At 37.5% G+C, this 16,368-nt stretch overlaps 1 protein-coding gene across 4 annotated transcripts in view; it reads left to right on the top strand.

Annotated features, from left to right (window-relative positions):
- The window catches only part of PPP2R5E (protein phosphatase 2 regulatory subunit B'epsilon), a 135,044-nt gene extending 120,343 nt beyond the window's left edge, over positions 1–14,701 (top strand). For 2 of the 4 annotated variants that reach the window (XM_081049109.1, XM_081049108.1), the window contains exons 11-14: positions 837–956; positions 4,373–4,500; positions 6,749–6,835; positions 11,364–13,552. In XM_081049109.1, coding sequence (XP_080905235.1) covers positions 837–956; positions 4,373–4,500; positions 6,749–6,835; positions 11,364–11,463 — 435 coding nt within the window. In that variant the 3' untranslated portion in view covers positions 11,464–13,552. Of the gene's footprint in view, positions 1–836; positions 957–4,372; positions 4,501–6,748; positions 6,851–11,363 lie in introns of all 4 variants that reach the window. The other 2 variants (XM_081049106.1, XM_081049107.1) reach the window with 2 other exon arrangements.
- Positions 14,702–16,368: the final 1,667 nt, after the last annotated feature.

Genomic DNA, 16,368 nt, shown 5'->3' with positions numbered 1-16,368 from the left:
TTTTTTTGTATTTTAATTGCATACCTAATTTTTTCTGAAGTAATTATTTTTTTTATGCCTGAATAAGTAACTGGTTTTAATATCTCTCGGTTTTCTATTATATTTCAAACAATTGACTGTACTATTGATTTGGCTCCATTTTGTGATCTGAAACTGTTTCTTGAGGCACATAGTGCTGAGGCCACGAGATGCATTATGCTCTATAGTGAGCAATTGTACATGTGTGTGTGTTTGTGTGGGAGGGGGAGATAAGTGTACGAGACTGGGTCAACGTGTGCTGAAAGGTTTAAGTGGTACCTATGTGTGGGTGAATCTTCTCATTGGTGTCTCTCTGACTCTGTGTGTTCTGTTAACTAGCATATCCTAGAGTAACGTCTAGCATATAGCAAGGGCTATAAATATTTCAGAAATATCTGCATGTGCCAGTATGGGCATCCATGCAGAAGGGCCACTCCCCCATTGTTTAAAAAAATATGGGCGAGGAGAGGAGATGGCTGTGTTGATTGCAATAGACAGGAGAGCCCCACGGGGATAGTCCTGTTTCATAGGAGCCCCACTGCAGTGTGTAAGTGTAATAGCTGGAACACAGAGAGTGTTTTTTCCAAAGTAAATAAAATCATGTTTTCAATGCTGTGGGGAACATGCTGTCAACAAATTCCCTCTGGTGAATTCCTTGTGAAATGAACATCTTCTAACATGAGTTAATACCTGATTTGTTCATGTTTGGTTTCATGTGTAAATTTTTCTTAAAACAGTGCTAACTCTCATTAATCATCATCATTCCTGTGGATTTTTAATGAAGCGCCTGACATTTTGTGTTTTGCATGTATTTACAGGTCATGTTCCTTGGGGAGCTGGAAGAAATATTGGATGTGATTGAACCTTCACAATTTGTTAAAATTCAAGAACCTTTGTTTAAACAAATTGCCAAGTGTGTCTCTAGCCCCCATTTTCAGGTTAGTAGTAAAGAGGGGATGAGCCAGAGTGGCCTGTGTAACATGTATTATTTTGGTAAAATTTTACTTACATTGAAAAATATATAATGTACATACTAGCTACCTGTTGTTACTTATTTGCTGTTTCCTCACATGAAAATAATTTTAACAATAACCACCTTTATCTTGAGCACCTGCTACGCAGCAGCCACTGTGATGGTGCTTTCTGTTCAGTAACTTCAGTTCTCACAGCCACCCTTCCAGGAGGGCATTATGATCTTTACAGATGTGAACACTGAAGCTCAAAGTGGTAAAATAACTGGTCTCGAGTAAGGTAGCTGAATAAGTGGCGGACTGGTAGGGTTCCCGTAATGTGTAAGAGAATGCTAACTAAAGCTTACGAGAAGACAAGGACACTCATATTCTGTACTTTGCTAAATGCTTTACATACATTATTTCTAAACTTCAAATTATCCTGTGAGACTTTTCCCCCTTTCAATTTTCTAGATTTTAAAAAACAAAACTGAGAAAATGAGTTGCTCAAGGTCCCAAGTTAACAGGGAGTGGAGTGATTGGTATAGCTGGTGGAAAGGGGGGGACCTTCCCATGGCACCATTCTGCCTCCTTGTGGCCACTCAGGGAAAGTGAATCTGGACAACCCTTTTTTCCATTGGGGTGTGGGGGGGGCCTTGCTGCAGTGCTAAAATACCTCACACAGGAGAAGAAAAGAGGGTAAGCTGGCTGAAAAACACATTAGGTTTTATCTTCTGTATCTCACTAAAGGTCCATGTCACAGACAAGAGAGTTGACATTTTATACACTGCTTGCCCATTTGAAGAGATTGTTCAGACTAGTTGGCAGCATAGAACCACATTACTAACACAGCAGACTCGATGCTCTGCTGTCCCTGCTCTGTAATTACCCTGCATAGTTAGAGAAACTGGCTGTAGTCTGAAGACATATGAGTCTGTCAAGTCAGTGATCTTATGACAATCTTGTGATTGTACCACAAAGCCAAAAAAAAGTAGAAACCATTATATAAACCATTGCATTCAGATGATAAATAACATGTCTAGATATAGAAAAATTGCAGGATACTGTGTAGGTGTTTTGCATATTACACATGACCTGTGGTGCTCAAACATCTGGATTGTTTACCTTCTTTTTCAGTTTTCATGAGGATGTTTGGTGTAAGGGTGGGCAAGGCTTACATGGTGCTCAGAAGCTCAGAAAGGAGCCAAAGTGTCTCTTAGCTGGGGCTATCTTAGTTGGGCTACTCTAACAAAATGTCACAGATTATGTGACTTATAAACCACAGAAATGTATTACAGTTCTGGAGGCTGAAAGTCTGACATCCAGGTGCCAGGATGGTTGGGTGAGGGCCCTCTTCTGGGTCACAGACCTCTGGTTGTGTCCTGACGTGGCGGGAGGGACAAGGGAGCTCTCTGCAGCCTCCTAAAAGGCACTGGTCCCATTCATGCCTTAAGTACCTTTTAAGGCCACGCCTTCTAGTATCATCATCTTTGAGGGTTAGGATCTCACCATATGAGGTTTGGGGTGACAAATATATAGACCATAGCAGGTTCCATAACGAAACACCACAGACTGCATGGCATATTGACAAACAGGTATGTAGAGATTAGGATACTTGGTACCAATGAGAGGCAGGTGAATTTTAGACTGTTGATTAGATGTAGGAGAAGCCTAGATCCCTCCTTCTTTACCAACATCCTCCTGTGGTCTCTAAAAGCTCCTCCTTTCAGCTGTAAGTTTCAGCACAGCCTCACTCCCTCTCCCCTTCCCCCTTCCCTTCCCTTCCCTCCTGTCCTACCTGTCTCAGCCACACCATGTGCTGCGTGTGTTTTAAACACATCGTTCATGTTGGTGCCTCTGCCCTCCCTTCTCATAATGCCCTCAGCCCGGAATGCGCTTTCCTTCTTTCATCCTTCAAAGCCCAGATTGGATGTTACCTCCTGTGTTATAATTCTTTTTCTCAGGTCATCCGGGTGGTTCTGCCTGCCCTCTCCTCTGGGACTTTATTTCTAGGTCTCATACAGCATTTATCACAGTTTGCATTGGACAAACTCATAGATTCCTCCTTTCTCCACTGACATAATGGAAATAACAGAGTAACAAGGTTAAGATCAGGGACGTCGGAGTCTGCCACTCGCTAGCCATCTGATCTAGAGCCTCAGTTTCCTCATTTGCAAAATAGGAATAATGGTACCCACTCTGTGTTGGTTGTGAGGATAAATAATATGTCTATGAAACATCACAGTGCCTGGTATATAGTAATCATTCAACAATGATGATTTTCTTTGTACCTCAGGGTCTAGTGCCTCACGAGTCCCAGGATTTTTTTGAACTAAGTTGAATAATGTAAATGGAAGGGTTCTAATTTCTCAGAGTCTATTGGTGGACACATCTTGTACCATTTTATTAAATTAAATTAAAATGAGTTTGAAACATTTCTTAATCTGTATGAATGAAAGAAGCCACTCTTTTTCTTCATATAATTATCCTTTTTAGAGATTTTAGATTTTTTTGTTGTTGTTGAGATTTTGGCTTATTTTAATTATCACTATTTTAGATTACTTTTTAGATTTTTTGGATTATTTTTTGAGGTGTCCCATTGAATGTATAGAGTCAGTTGATAGTGTGGTAGTCAGAGAAAAGGGATCTGAGATGTCCTGGGTCCTGTAGTACAGCCAGTGTCCCTGAGTCCAGAAACTGAGGGACTTTCTCCTGGCTTACCCAGTTCAAAGGAAGGGTGATAGAAGGGAACTTGGTAAAGAATCTGGGCACTAGATTCGAGTCCTAGCTCTCACCATTCACTAGCAGTGGTACCTTGGCCAGGTTACCCATCTCTCTGAACCTCAGTTTCCTCATCTGTACATGGAGCCCCATGGTCCTTTCTCCTTGGTGGCGATGAGGTTGGTCCATTCTACCTGCAGGCCAGCCCTGGGCCTCCATGGAGGTGCTCAGCCGAGGTTACTGCTCTGCAGGGATGGGCAGCAGCTGTTGGCTGAGCGCCGGCCATGTCTGGGCCCTGTAGTTGATCTGACCTGTGTGGACGAATGAGGTGAGCCAGGAACAGGGTTAAAGTGATAAAGAAAATAGGTTGGCGTATAGAAGTAGGGTAAAGGGTAAAGGGGGCTGCGGCTGGGGAGCTGCGCAGGGAAGATGTAGAATCAGGTGGAATGGGCGGTATGAAAGGAGAATAGAAATAGGTAGGAAAACTTCTTTTCCTTCCCCAGTGGATGGACCACCGTGGAAGTTTCTGAAAGATATTAAATCCACAAAAATGTAAAATGTGATTAATACTTAATTTTACATATGATTGATATAAAAAGTATCTTAAAATACTTTTGTTTGGAGATGTATAATTTTGTTTTTGTCTTTTTCTCTCTTAACGTTTTATTTTTCTTTTCTCAAAGGTGGCAGAAAGGGCACTCTATTATTGGAATAATGAATACATCATGAGTTTGATAGAAGAAAACTCTAATGTCATCCTTCCCATCATGTTTTCCAGTCTTTATAGGATTTCAAAAGAACACTGGAATCCGTAGGTTTAAACAGTTCCCTCCCTCCCTCCCTCACTCCCTCCTTCCCTCCCTCCTTTCTTCACTCCCTTCATCCCTCCCTCTTTCTCTTTTGCTGATAAAATGTCTGGAGTGCTTACTGTGTGCCAGATGCTATGCTTGTTGCTGAAGGCAGATACGTGACAAGATAAAAATCCCTACCTTTTAGAGATTCACTGACTGGCTGAGGAGACCCCAGAAGTAAACAGATACTTTATAAAACAGTTGTTTTAAGTGTGTTATGTTAACATAGCAGTTTACTTGAGGGTTTCCTGACCTGTCTGTGAATGTAGTAGAGATATTTGAGGGATGTTCTGGAGTGAGAGGAGAGGTTTGTGGACATCGATGAGGTGGTGATTTGCCAATTGAATCTTAAAGGAATTTGGCAGGTGGATGGGATGGAGGAAGCCCTTTGAGAGTGTGGGTCTATCCATCATATAAAAAGGCCACAAATGTATAAAGCATCTGTCAAGTTCTGCGACTTAGGAGTTTGGGAGGGTTAAAGCACAAGGTGTTTTAGGGAGGTTGCTACCGTGTTTCCCCGATAATAAGACCTAGCCGGACAATCAGCTCTAATGCGTCTTTTGGGGCAAAAATTAATATAAGACCTGGGATATTATGTTATATTATATTATTATATATTATCCCGGTCTTATATTAATTTTTGCTCCAAAAGACGTATTAGAGCTGATTGTCTGGCTAGGTCTGGTTTTCAGGAAAACACGGTAGAAGGTGAGGTTAGAAGGGGGACTGGGGCCCATGTGGGCTTTCACCAAGTGGATGATAAGGAAACACTAAAGAGTTGTAAGGAGGGAAGTGTTCTGAATTGATTTGCATTTTAGGGAGATCCATTTCTTTAAAACCAACCCAGTTATTATATATCATTTCTAGGGAAAAGTTTAAAATCTTCAAAGAGAATTTTAACATCTAGTTCTATGAAAGAGCATTCTGTATTTGAATGGCTTTACATGCTTCTCTGGAATAGAAAGAAAAATTAAAAATTAGCAGCTGTAATTCAGTATATTCATGATATGTTTGTCTTTAAAAGTTTTACATACAACTGTAAAATATCACATTTTTCCAAATTTTATTAACAAAACTTATAAAAATAAAGAGCTGGTAAACAATTAAGTGTCCTTATGCACATAGTTTCTTGAGAATGTAGAGTGACTTTAGCAAGTCTCCGTAACTTCTTTGTGTGTGTACTGTAGTCTGCCCTTCTCCATCACCGCCATTGTATTTGAGAAGGTCATTCTCCTCAACAGAAGGGAGCTTACATTTTCCTTTTAATAACGGGCACAGAGCAGAAGCAACACAGCAAGTACCCTTTTTTATAAACGTTTTAGAAACATCAAACGCATAGTTTATTTAACATGTGGCCTCACTTTTACCAGTGCCTTTTTCAGAGGTATTGGGAGCATGGTGTGGCAAAATGGAAGTACTGTTTATTTATGCAAAGGGCAGTGCTATTTAGATTCTAGTCTGCAGATACCAAACCCATCCTGGGACAGTCTTCACATTGCCCAAGAGCTTGTTCTTCCACTTAATAAGTAAGGACTGCCATTTTGGCTATTGAGCTATGCAGTGTCCCATAGCTAATAATAACCATCACCAGCTTGCCGGTTCTCTTACCAGCATATGTATTGGATCAGCAAGGGAACTGAGCAGGCATGAATGGACTCATGCAAATCACACTAGAAACATAACTCTTATTACACTGCCCAGCGTACAGGGGTTTAGTATCATATCATTGAATATGAATAATATATCATTTGTTTCCATGGGAACAGATTTTATTTTGATGAATTATGTATATTATCACTTTATAAATAAAATTCTATGCAATTCAGGTCTCTAAGGTTAGTCCTACCACAGGTGCTCCTTTTTTAGGATGAAGTTGCTTTATTTTTATACTTGCCTTTTTATTAAATGAAGTTGACAAGGGCCCGCAGGCTAGTCTGTTCTGGGAACCGATAATTAGAAGGGCAGAATTCGATTTTTAGTTTTCTAATCCTGCCAACCTCTCAGAAAGATATCTTGCCTTAAACAGGAAAGGATGTAACTCCTGATGTGGAAATGAACTCTAGGTCATTTCTAGTAGTTCCAGTTAAAAAGGGATGGAGATAGCATGCAATACGTGGAGCTCGTTCAAAGGTTGTGCTTTCGCTTTCTTCATGCAGCATCCCGTATGTAAGACTAACCAACACGTTCTCTTTTCTGTGTGCGTCCCAGGGCCATCGTGGCATTAGTCTACAATGTGTTGAAGGCATTTATGGAAATGAACAGCACCATGTTTGATGAGCTTACAGCCACATACAAGTCAGATCGTCAGCGGTAACTTTTTAAAGCTTTTTTGTCAGCTGTGCATTGAGTTCTTTCCTTGCTCTTTGCTGAAGTTGCTTAATTGTACCCCAAATCATAAGCAGCGCAATTTTATTTATCTTCAGCTTTGCATGCTCATTAGCTGTGTCTTTATTAGTGCACCAAAATGTCATTTTGAAAAAGGCTGTTTTCCTCCTTACCTTCAATGATGTTTTTCTTCTGCCTCAGGGTTAAGAGCTTGGCACATAGCTGATATTTCAGGCTCATGTGAGGGGACTATTAGGTAGTTTGCCATCTGGACTCACTCCCATTCTGGACTTATTTGAACTAGGATTGGGCTGATCTTGTACTTCACTCCAGCAGCAGGAGGAATGAGGCACCGTTTTTTTAGCTCTTTGGCCCAGAACTTACCTTCTACTCTAGAACACAGCAAATGCATTACAATTCAAAGGGCAGTGAAAAAAAACCATGGAGGTGAAAAGTCTGGTATTGTACAAATATTGAAATGTTTAAAATAAAACATAAACAAAAACCACTTGAACTCGACAATAAATGCTTCTAGCTGAGTAAAGCCTTTCTTGATTTCATTTACACGATTCCTTAATTTTGTTATTTCTTGTTCAATATGTCCAGCTTTCCAAAAGCTGTTGTCTCAGTCCATTTGGGCTGCTGTAACAAAATACCACATGTGGATGTTTTATGCGTGGCTTATAAACAACAGAAATGTATTGCTCACAGCTCTGGAGGCTGGAAGTCCAAGAGCATGGCGGCAGCATGGTTGGATGAGGGCCCTCTTTCTGGTTCGTAGCTGGCTCCTTCTCACTGTGTCCTCGCGTGATGGAAAGGGCAAGAGATTTCTGTGAGATCTCTTTTATAAAGAGCACTTAAGCCATTCATAAGGGCTACATCTCATGACCTGATCACCTCCCAAAGGCCACAGCTACTAGTACCATCACCTGTGGGGGTTAAGATTTCAACAAGAATTGTGGGGGGACACAAATGTTCAGGCCATGGCATTGATGTACTTGGAGAGATTGAGGAAAGTCTAGAGAGCTTAGTAGTGGGACCTCTGGTTTGGCTTCGGTCATCCAGAAGCAAATGCCAGCTTTGTATATAATGAAACCACGGACCTCAAGAGGATTCCAGCAGTGTGTGTGAGGAGTCATACCCAGAATCTTGCTGAACCGCCTGAGCAAAGCTCTCTGTGGTTCCCTTGCTTCTTTGCTTTGCCTGATTTTGAATGTGTTACTTGCATTTTACTGATAAAGAGGGCAAGGAGGGGAAAGGTTTGGTGGCAGGGGACAAAGGACTGTCACAGTTATTTTTTTAAATTACCAGGATGTGGTATATTGAAAAGCAACTTAATTATGGAATGTGACAAGTGTTTAACTGAAGACAGAAGAGGCTGAGATTCGTTATACAATATTGGAATGAATATCAATTATGGGATGTGTGTGTCACACTTGGAATTTAAAGAACTTTTAGTTTACTATATTTACTTGCAAAATCATTGAATTTATAATAACCCTCCTTGTCCCAAATTTAAATTAAAATGTTGTTTAAAATGTTATTTAAATAAAGGAGATAAAGGACACATTTTCATACTGTGACATACCATTAAAGAGTGCATAATACATAATCTTTTATAGCAACTAAAAGCTCATTATTATCCTAGTTGAATGAATAAGGATTAACTCTGTAGAATCCCACTGAGAGTATTAAAGACATTATTTCTAAAATACTAAAATTGACTGAAATAAAATTAATTCAAATTTATTAAACTTCAATAATAAAACCGTTTTGTGATTATTTATCATATAAACTAAATTGACCAATCTCTTGAAAAAAAGATAAGAATTAACCCAGGGGAGCAGGAATATACACTGTGTATTAAAGTACATGATCTGATGTATTAAAGTACCTTATAGTGTGAGTGGACTTCCTTAATGAGAGAATAATTTTTTTTAAGTAAGGGTAATATTTTGTCCAATGAGCAATAGAAGGTTGTAATGAATAGATGGGAACATTGGTTTTTCCATCAATGTGGGAGTAGGAAAAGAGAGTAAAGAGATTTATTTGGTACAATCAGAGAAGAACCAAATGGAGGATTACACTTCTGGAGGACAAGAAATTAGTAACTGTTCAGTTCAGATAAAATTTTTAAGTGTCACAAGTCTGAAAATAGTGGGTGGAGTAAGTAACACTGTTAGATACATATGCCAACATTAATGCTATGTAAAATTGAAATTGGGAGACAGTTTGACAGTATCCCTAGCCTGAAAGCATGGTTAACTTTTTAAATTCCCACCTACAGGTAGAGAGAAAAGTGGGAAAGAATGGGGGTGACACTAACTATATCAGAAATATTTAGAATTTTTGAAGATAAAGTTGTCACCATAAAAGACGTATGCTAACTCAGCATAGAATTCATTTGGAAGAAAAACCCCGCAGGACAAATTGCCATCAAACTCCTGATGACGCTTCAGTAATAAGATAATGAGTGTTTTGATGATGTCAGCCCTTAATTCAAACTGTACATTAGGGCAGTATGAACCTAACGTATGTTTAAACTGGGTTTTAGTTGAATAAAGTTTCTAAGCCCTTGCTTACCAAATTATTCTCCCTCCAAATAAAAAGGTCACATGCTTTGAAATTCAGCAGGATCTATAGAATTGATTTAAGTTTACTCAAATCAGTGTCCTATGATAATATTTGTTTCAACCTAATATTATCCTTAACCTTTACTGAGAAACTAAAAGTGATAATTTACCAAACAGCTTGTTTTTGCAGTTAAGAATGTGGAATTCATAGTGATTGAAGGGTTATCTAATTTTGCCCCTATTGTCTCGTAAATAAAATTTTTCGGGGTCAAAATTACCCAATAGGTAATTGTTTGAAAAACTGTTAAGCCCACTAAAATTCATATTGCGCAGATTGTAGTTGATATAGCTGAAATTAGTTATAGTAAACAAGGCTTTAATTACCAAAATATTAATTATGAAATGATAATATTAATTACCATGTTATATAATTAAATATTCCTTCAAGACACTGGTGGAATTAGAATATAAAATTGCTTGGGTATTTCTAGAGATTTTTTTGGGGGGAAATGAAGATTAATTTCTTTTGCTATAGATATCAGTGTACCTGTAAAAAAGATTGGTGATATGAAAAATATGAGGCGTGGAGTTATGTATAAATTTCACTTAACCTGTCTAGATTTCCCTGAGTAAATATTGTACTGCAACTGAACTTAAATTATTACTACGTAGATGAAGTAGCACATGGACCATATCCCCCATACCTGAGATGGCAGAGCCCTGTTTTCAGGAATAATCTGAATTTATTATCTGAATTTATGGATACACAAATGTCATTTGGGTCTGTTGTTTACTGGTTCATCACAACATGAGAAAACTAGGGACACCACAGTGAATTATTTTTAATAAGTGTGAATTTATTTAATTTACAATATACTGTGTTTCCCCGAAAATACGACTGGGTCTTATATTACTTTTTGCTCCAAAAGACGCATTAGGGCTTATGTTCAGGGGATGTCATCCTGAAAAATCATGCTAGGGCTTATTTTCCTGTTAGGTTTTATTTTCGGGGAAACATGGTAGTCAGGTGTTCCTGGACTGTGTACTTCCAACTTGTCTGATGTTAAAATTAACATTTTTTTAAATAAAAATACAGTAATCTAAAAATGTTCTTGGCAAAATAAAATTTGTTAATCCTATTTTAGACATCCAGATTTTTGGTAAATTTTACCAACTTTTCCAACAGTCTGGAAGTCATTAGTCAAATTGATACTGAACTAAATTTGAAGGCTTGAAACATCAAAAACTTATTGCATAATGATATTAACAAATTTCTGTCCAGATCATTAAAACTGAAAGCACAAAAGAAAGAATGTTTAATTTGGTTGTATATATAACATATATAATAACTTGGATTTTATGATGATTAATATTTGTGTGGACAAGATACTGCTGAAGAATTTAAATATACATAGTGTAGGAAAAATAGATATTCATAAAGGGGAAGTATATTTTTTTGACCTACTACATTTTCTGTATCAGTATTATTTTTTAGTATCTCTTTTGAGAAAGTATTTGGAAATAAAGAGAAAATTAGATTTTAACTAGATCCCAAGTAAAAATCACTAATGTTCCCTTGGTTTTAGGATAACAGATACATATAAATGATCCCTGTTTTTGCTTCTCAGTAATTTTGAAGTTAATTTTCTAACATTAGGTATAAAGGAATGTTAATGTAAAATCTTAAAATATTTTTGTCATCTCCTACTCTGTTCATTAATAGTACTTTGTGTCTAAATGTCAAAAAAAAAAAAAAAAAAAGCCAGAGAGAAAAATCAAAACGTAAAAGCACCTACAAGCTTAATGCCAAACTTCAAAGACCCTTTAAAACATACATGGGGAAAGTATGTCAAAGGACAAATTACTGATTAATAACCTCTTTAAATCTTTTCAGTTGTTTATCTTACATTCTGTTCCTTCTCCAGTGAGAAAAAGAAAGAAAAGGAGCGTGAAGAATTGTGGAAAAAACTGGAGGATCTGGAATTGAAGAGAGGTCTGCGACGTGATGGGATAATTCCAACTTAACGAAAATAATAACAACAACATTACTAACCTGTGGAGTCACACATTTATGTAGTAGAAGATGGAGCAACAGTTTTCTGTATTGTGCAACTTTACAGTAGATTTCACATTTGTTTCATTATTACAACAGCACTGTATATACCTGTCTCTTAAGTAAAGGAAAAAAAATAAGGACTTCAATCCAAAGTTTGGATGGTAGATGGACTTCTCAGAACTTTGCAAAACATAATCATTGTTCTAACCCTCTTTTAAAAAAAAGAGCAGTCTTCAAAGATCTGTTGATGAAATTGCTGTTAAAATTCCATTAATCGGAAGTTCCTTTATCATTAGCAGAGAGTATGAAACAATTTTCAAATGTGAACAATCTTAAATTTAGCTTGTCTTTCTGCTAAGATGTTAAATGTATTTATAGTAAAGGAAGAAACAAAAAAGACTGTCATTTCCATATAAGTTTGTATAACATCCTCTTCTGGGTAACTTGACTGTAATTTGACATCTTTTCCTTTTGCACATGTTCATGAGTTGAATGTCCACATGGAACGGGGCCATGAATTACAAAGGTCCCTGATAAAAGTTTTGTTTACCGGAGTGAACATCTCTCCAGTAACCAGGTAGTCCTGGTACTCCTTTAGTTTTAAAATTAGGAGTAAATGAGAAGAGGTGATAAACATAGTAAGGAAGAGAATTTTGGATTCATGCATGAATTCATGGTGAATCCAAATCAATGTCTTGAATCCTTTGAAAACAGGCACTGGGCATCAGAGACTTCAGTACCTGACCAGTATTAGTTGTGTACATCATTGAACACGCATACCAGAGATGTTTTAGAAATGTCACAAAACATCCCTTTGGACCATTTTGAAATCAGAAAGACAAACACTAAACAGTACAACCATGAAATTGATCACCAGGATTGCAAATCTAATTGGGAATAGAGTTGAGCAAACAGCTTGGACTGTTTGGAGTTGTTGCCTTACTTTTTAATATGTATTTATAAAGTATTCCAGCAAAAGAGGATGTAGCCTCTGGGAAAAAACAAACATGTTACAGTGTTTTTTGTAGATTCTCGTTCTATATCTCATCACAGCGCCAGCCCTGTTTTTAGCCAGAAAGGATTCAGGATAAACATTATTATGCATTCTGCATTGGATGCGTATTCCTAACTACTGTATTTGTTACCAAAAGTGGTTCTACAAATGCTACTGAAAAAAAAATCTGGAAATTCCTAATGTCCTGAGTATTAATAATAAAGTTTAAAAATGCTTTTATATCAAAGGTGCATTGTGACCAAATTGTTTAAGAAAAAGAAAAAAAAAACAAAACAAACTCTAGAGCTGTATTATAGATACATCCTATTGGCTCTCTGCTTTGTATTTAATTTAAACGAGGACTCTTACATTTGGGTGAGATAAAAATGCTGATAAAAGTTGTGTACAGTATGTACTTACCTAATGTGGTTGCATTATTATGTACTGAAAGATATGTGTTTGGGGGTTTATTTCCAGGATGCTTTTGTTTGTTATGGACATGGCAGCAGTGAGTTGATAATCCTAAACCATCACTTCCAGCAGTATTCATGGTATAGAGCTGACCGTGTTCATGTGTTGAAATGTGATAGTAGCAAACCAGAACATATGAACTGTTGTTGCTCTTCGTAGTAATAATATCAATCTGGGCTTGTATATTTTCTTCCTTCCATTTAAATATAAAGTAGAATATGCAGTTGTATTGTTTCCAAAAAAGGGGGGGAAAAGCCGCTGACCTTTCTCCCCTATTAAGTGTTTCAGGATTATCAGGTCACGGTTTGTGCATAAAAGTCAGCTAATTATGGACATTGTCATCTCAATAACTTTGTAAAACAGAAACAAAACTTGGCATTGTTAATTCTGAAAAAGAAACAGCGGTAAGAGTCACATGCAACACCAAACACAACATGGTTTAATGGAATTCATAGAGTTTTTAAAAAAACACAGAACATTCATGGGGATTCAATGTAAAATTGGCCGAGGCTGCCAAAGATGACACAACTTCCTTTAAAAGTGCTGGAGCAAAAGTGCAAGTTCAAATACTAAAGATAAAAAATAAATTTGTAACAAATCATCTCTGATTTTAGCCCATGAGTTTTGACTCTGCATTACCTTTAGTTTTGACAATATAGCCATTAACTCATCTTTTCAGATAGAGGACATTAAAATCACAGGTTTGTGAAATATCTCTGTCCATTAGAATGGAATGCAGTCATTTGAAAGGAGAAAAACCAGGCTCCTTTTTTGCACCTTACCCTGTCCTCAGAGTTGAGGTGAGAACTACACAGATACCTTGTTGTCAATTTTGTATGTTGATCATTCCAAACTGAGGAGAATAAAGCCAAATTTTAGACATAGTGAAAGAAGCAATTATAGCTATATGTCTAAAATTCATAGGGCAACTTCTGAGAAGAAACACTGTCTTTTCTTTTTTAATTGAAAGTGACAATGTGACGTTTGTCATGTTGTGTCCGGTGACGCACAGTAACTGAGGTAATCTGACTGTTGCACTATGTGACATATTTAAGGACGTACTTGCTGCATTTGCAGCAGCCCTCTGTCCTTTCCCACATTTCTGCTGTTGCTGCAACTTGAGTTCATTGTGACAAATGCATCTTTGTGTTTTATTTTGTTTGCTTCATAATTTCCAGAACTATATATAAATCTATTTTTTAAATAGCAGATATTGTAGTTAGTGAGTGATGATCACTCCAAACTTATCCCTACCATATTGGTTTCAGGGGTAGGATTCAGAGTGTCTTTGGAAGAAAAAACAAAAACCCTGTGGTTTAGAGTGATGCTGAGGCCTTAGGCTGTGGGCCTAGAAAAACCATGTGAGTGAATTGACCCATCTCATACTTTGAATCAAGCATGCATTCCTTTTCTCATTGTGCAAGTGTCCCCATTTGTTTTCCTTCAGTGTTTAGTTTTTGTCCTTTTCAATTTTATTATAGTTTGCTCTCCCTGACATCTGACTGTTTTTTTATAAAATAAATAAAAAATAAAAAAAGTAAGATAATACCCTCGATGCCGCTGGATACTCACAAGCAGGGTTATGCTCCTTCACCTTGGGCTTGCTTGCCTAACTGGAAGGGTTTAATTTATTTTGTACCTCCTCCTATGCGTGGGACAGTCCAGGGTGCAGAGCCAGGAATTGCTTGTAATTGCACCTGCTATACTTACACGTGTAGCCCTAGGCTCAAATCACACTATGGAAAGAAAAAAAAAAGTATATTTAGAGCTTTAAAAGCTTTTTTATTTTTTTGTGGGGATGGGGGTGGGTGGGAAAGGAAAGATGAATGGATGTTATTGGCATTTTTAAGTGTTCAGGGTTTTATTTTTTCCCCCCGTTTTGCTTTTTTCCCTTTAATTGGGTGCACTGACCTGGCCCATGAAATGAAAAGATTCTCTCTACCAATGTTACCACAAAGTAACAGTCACCCACAGCAAAAAGGTGGCACCAGACATGATCAGTGATGTTTTCTTTGCACATCAATATTTTTATTTTTATATTCTGGCTCAGCTGCTTTCTCTGAGTGGAGTTAAGGAATGAGCCACAAAGGATTTTTGTAGTAGGTATATTGGCAATGCGTTTTATATTTCTCAGTCTCTAATTTTGAAAATCTAAAAGAATTGTGCATCTTGAGAGAAAGTGGAGCAAATTTTGAACTAGTGGAATGTTCATTTGTGCTGCTTCTTGTGCACGATGGCAGCAGTAGTATCTCTCTTGGAAATAAACATCCCATATTATGATGTCTATGAATATAGGTTTCCTTTTCTTCCCTCCCTCCCTCCCTGCCTCCCTTCTTCCTCTTTCTTTACTTTTTTAGAAATCACTTATTGTAAATAAGTTGTAATCCAAGCCTCATGTATCAGTGGGGAACTTTCAAATATAAATATTACCAATACATTTTCCTGGTTGTTGTCTGATTTTTGATTCAAGTATATGAGAATGAAATGTCCATTGCTTTTGGTTGGAGGATTTTGCTTTAGCTTCATAGATCTTTTGGCATTTTAGTATTTCATTGTTTTAGCAGGAGAGGGCAGCAAAAGTTTATTTTCCCTGTTAGAAACGCTGTGGTTTATGATTGGTTTTAAATTTAGTTTTTTGTGTGTGTGTGCATGTGCGTGTGTGTGTGTGTGTGTGTGTGTGTGTGTTTAAACAGTATCTGTGGGTAGAGGTAAAAATGAAACATTTTTGACATGAAAAGTTGCATATGAAAATTGTAGGCTAGTTCAACCACAGTGAAGACTTCTTATCCACATTAAAGTTAAAATGCCACAAAACAATCTTCCAGCTCTGGAAAATATGCTATTTCTTTTTCAAACACAACAAAATGCAAGCCGAGTCTCCAACACTTGGAATTTAAAATGTCTTTCTTTGAAAATGATTTACTTCAAAGTGGTAACAGAGACAAAAATGAAGGTGCTCCCAAAGAGAAATGTACCTGTCCCCTTTCACAGTGTGTGAGAGGTTCTGTATTGTGGGTGCACCCTAATAAAGAAGGAGTGATGAGTTTTCAGGTGCCTGGCTGTTGTTTGTTTGTGACCTCTGTGGCCTTTTTGAACCATACAAATAATAGATTTGATCAACCTACCCTTGAGACAACGGGATTGGCCTATTTAGGCTTTCGTCTTGAGAAAATCAGTTTACGATTAGGAGTATGTGATGTTGAGAAGTGGTCCAGCGTCTATTGCTGTGTAACGACTCCAAAACTTAGTGGAATAACCCAACAGTTATTTTTTTGTTCACAAATGTACAGTTTGGGAAGGACTTGGCAAGATGGTCTTATCTCTGCTCCTCAAGCGTCAACTTGGGTTTACCAAATGGGGCAGGAGAATTCACTTCCAACATGGCTCACTCAACATGGCTGGGAAGTTG

This window comes from Rhinolophus hipposideros, assembly GCF_964194185.1.
Source record: "Rhinolophus hipposideros genome assembly, chromosome: 5".
Lineage (NCBI taxonomy): Eukaryota > Metazoa > Chordata > Mammalia > Chiroptera > Rhinolophidae > Rhinolophus > Rhinolophus hipposideros.
The sequence above is the reverse complement of the archived record's forward strand: the minus strand, read 5'-3'. Positions and strand labels throughout refer to the sequence as shown.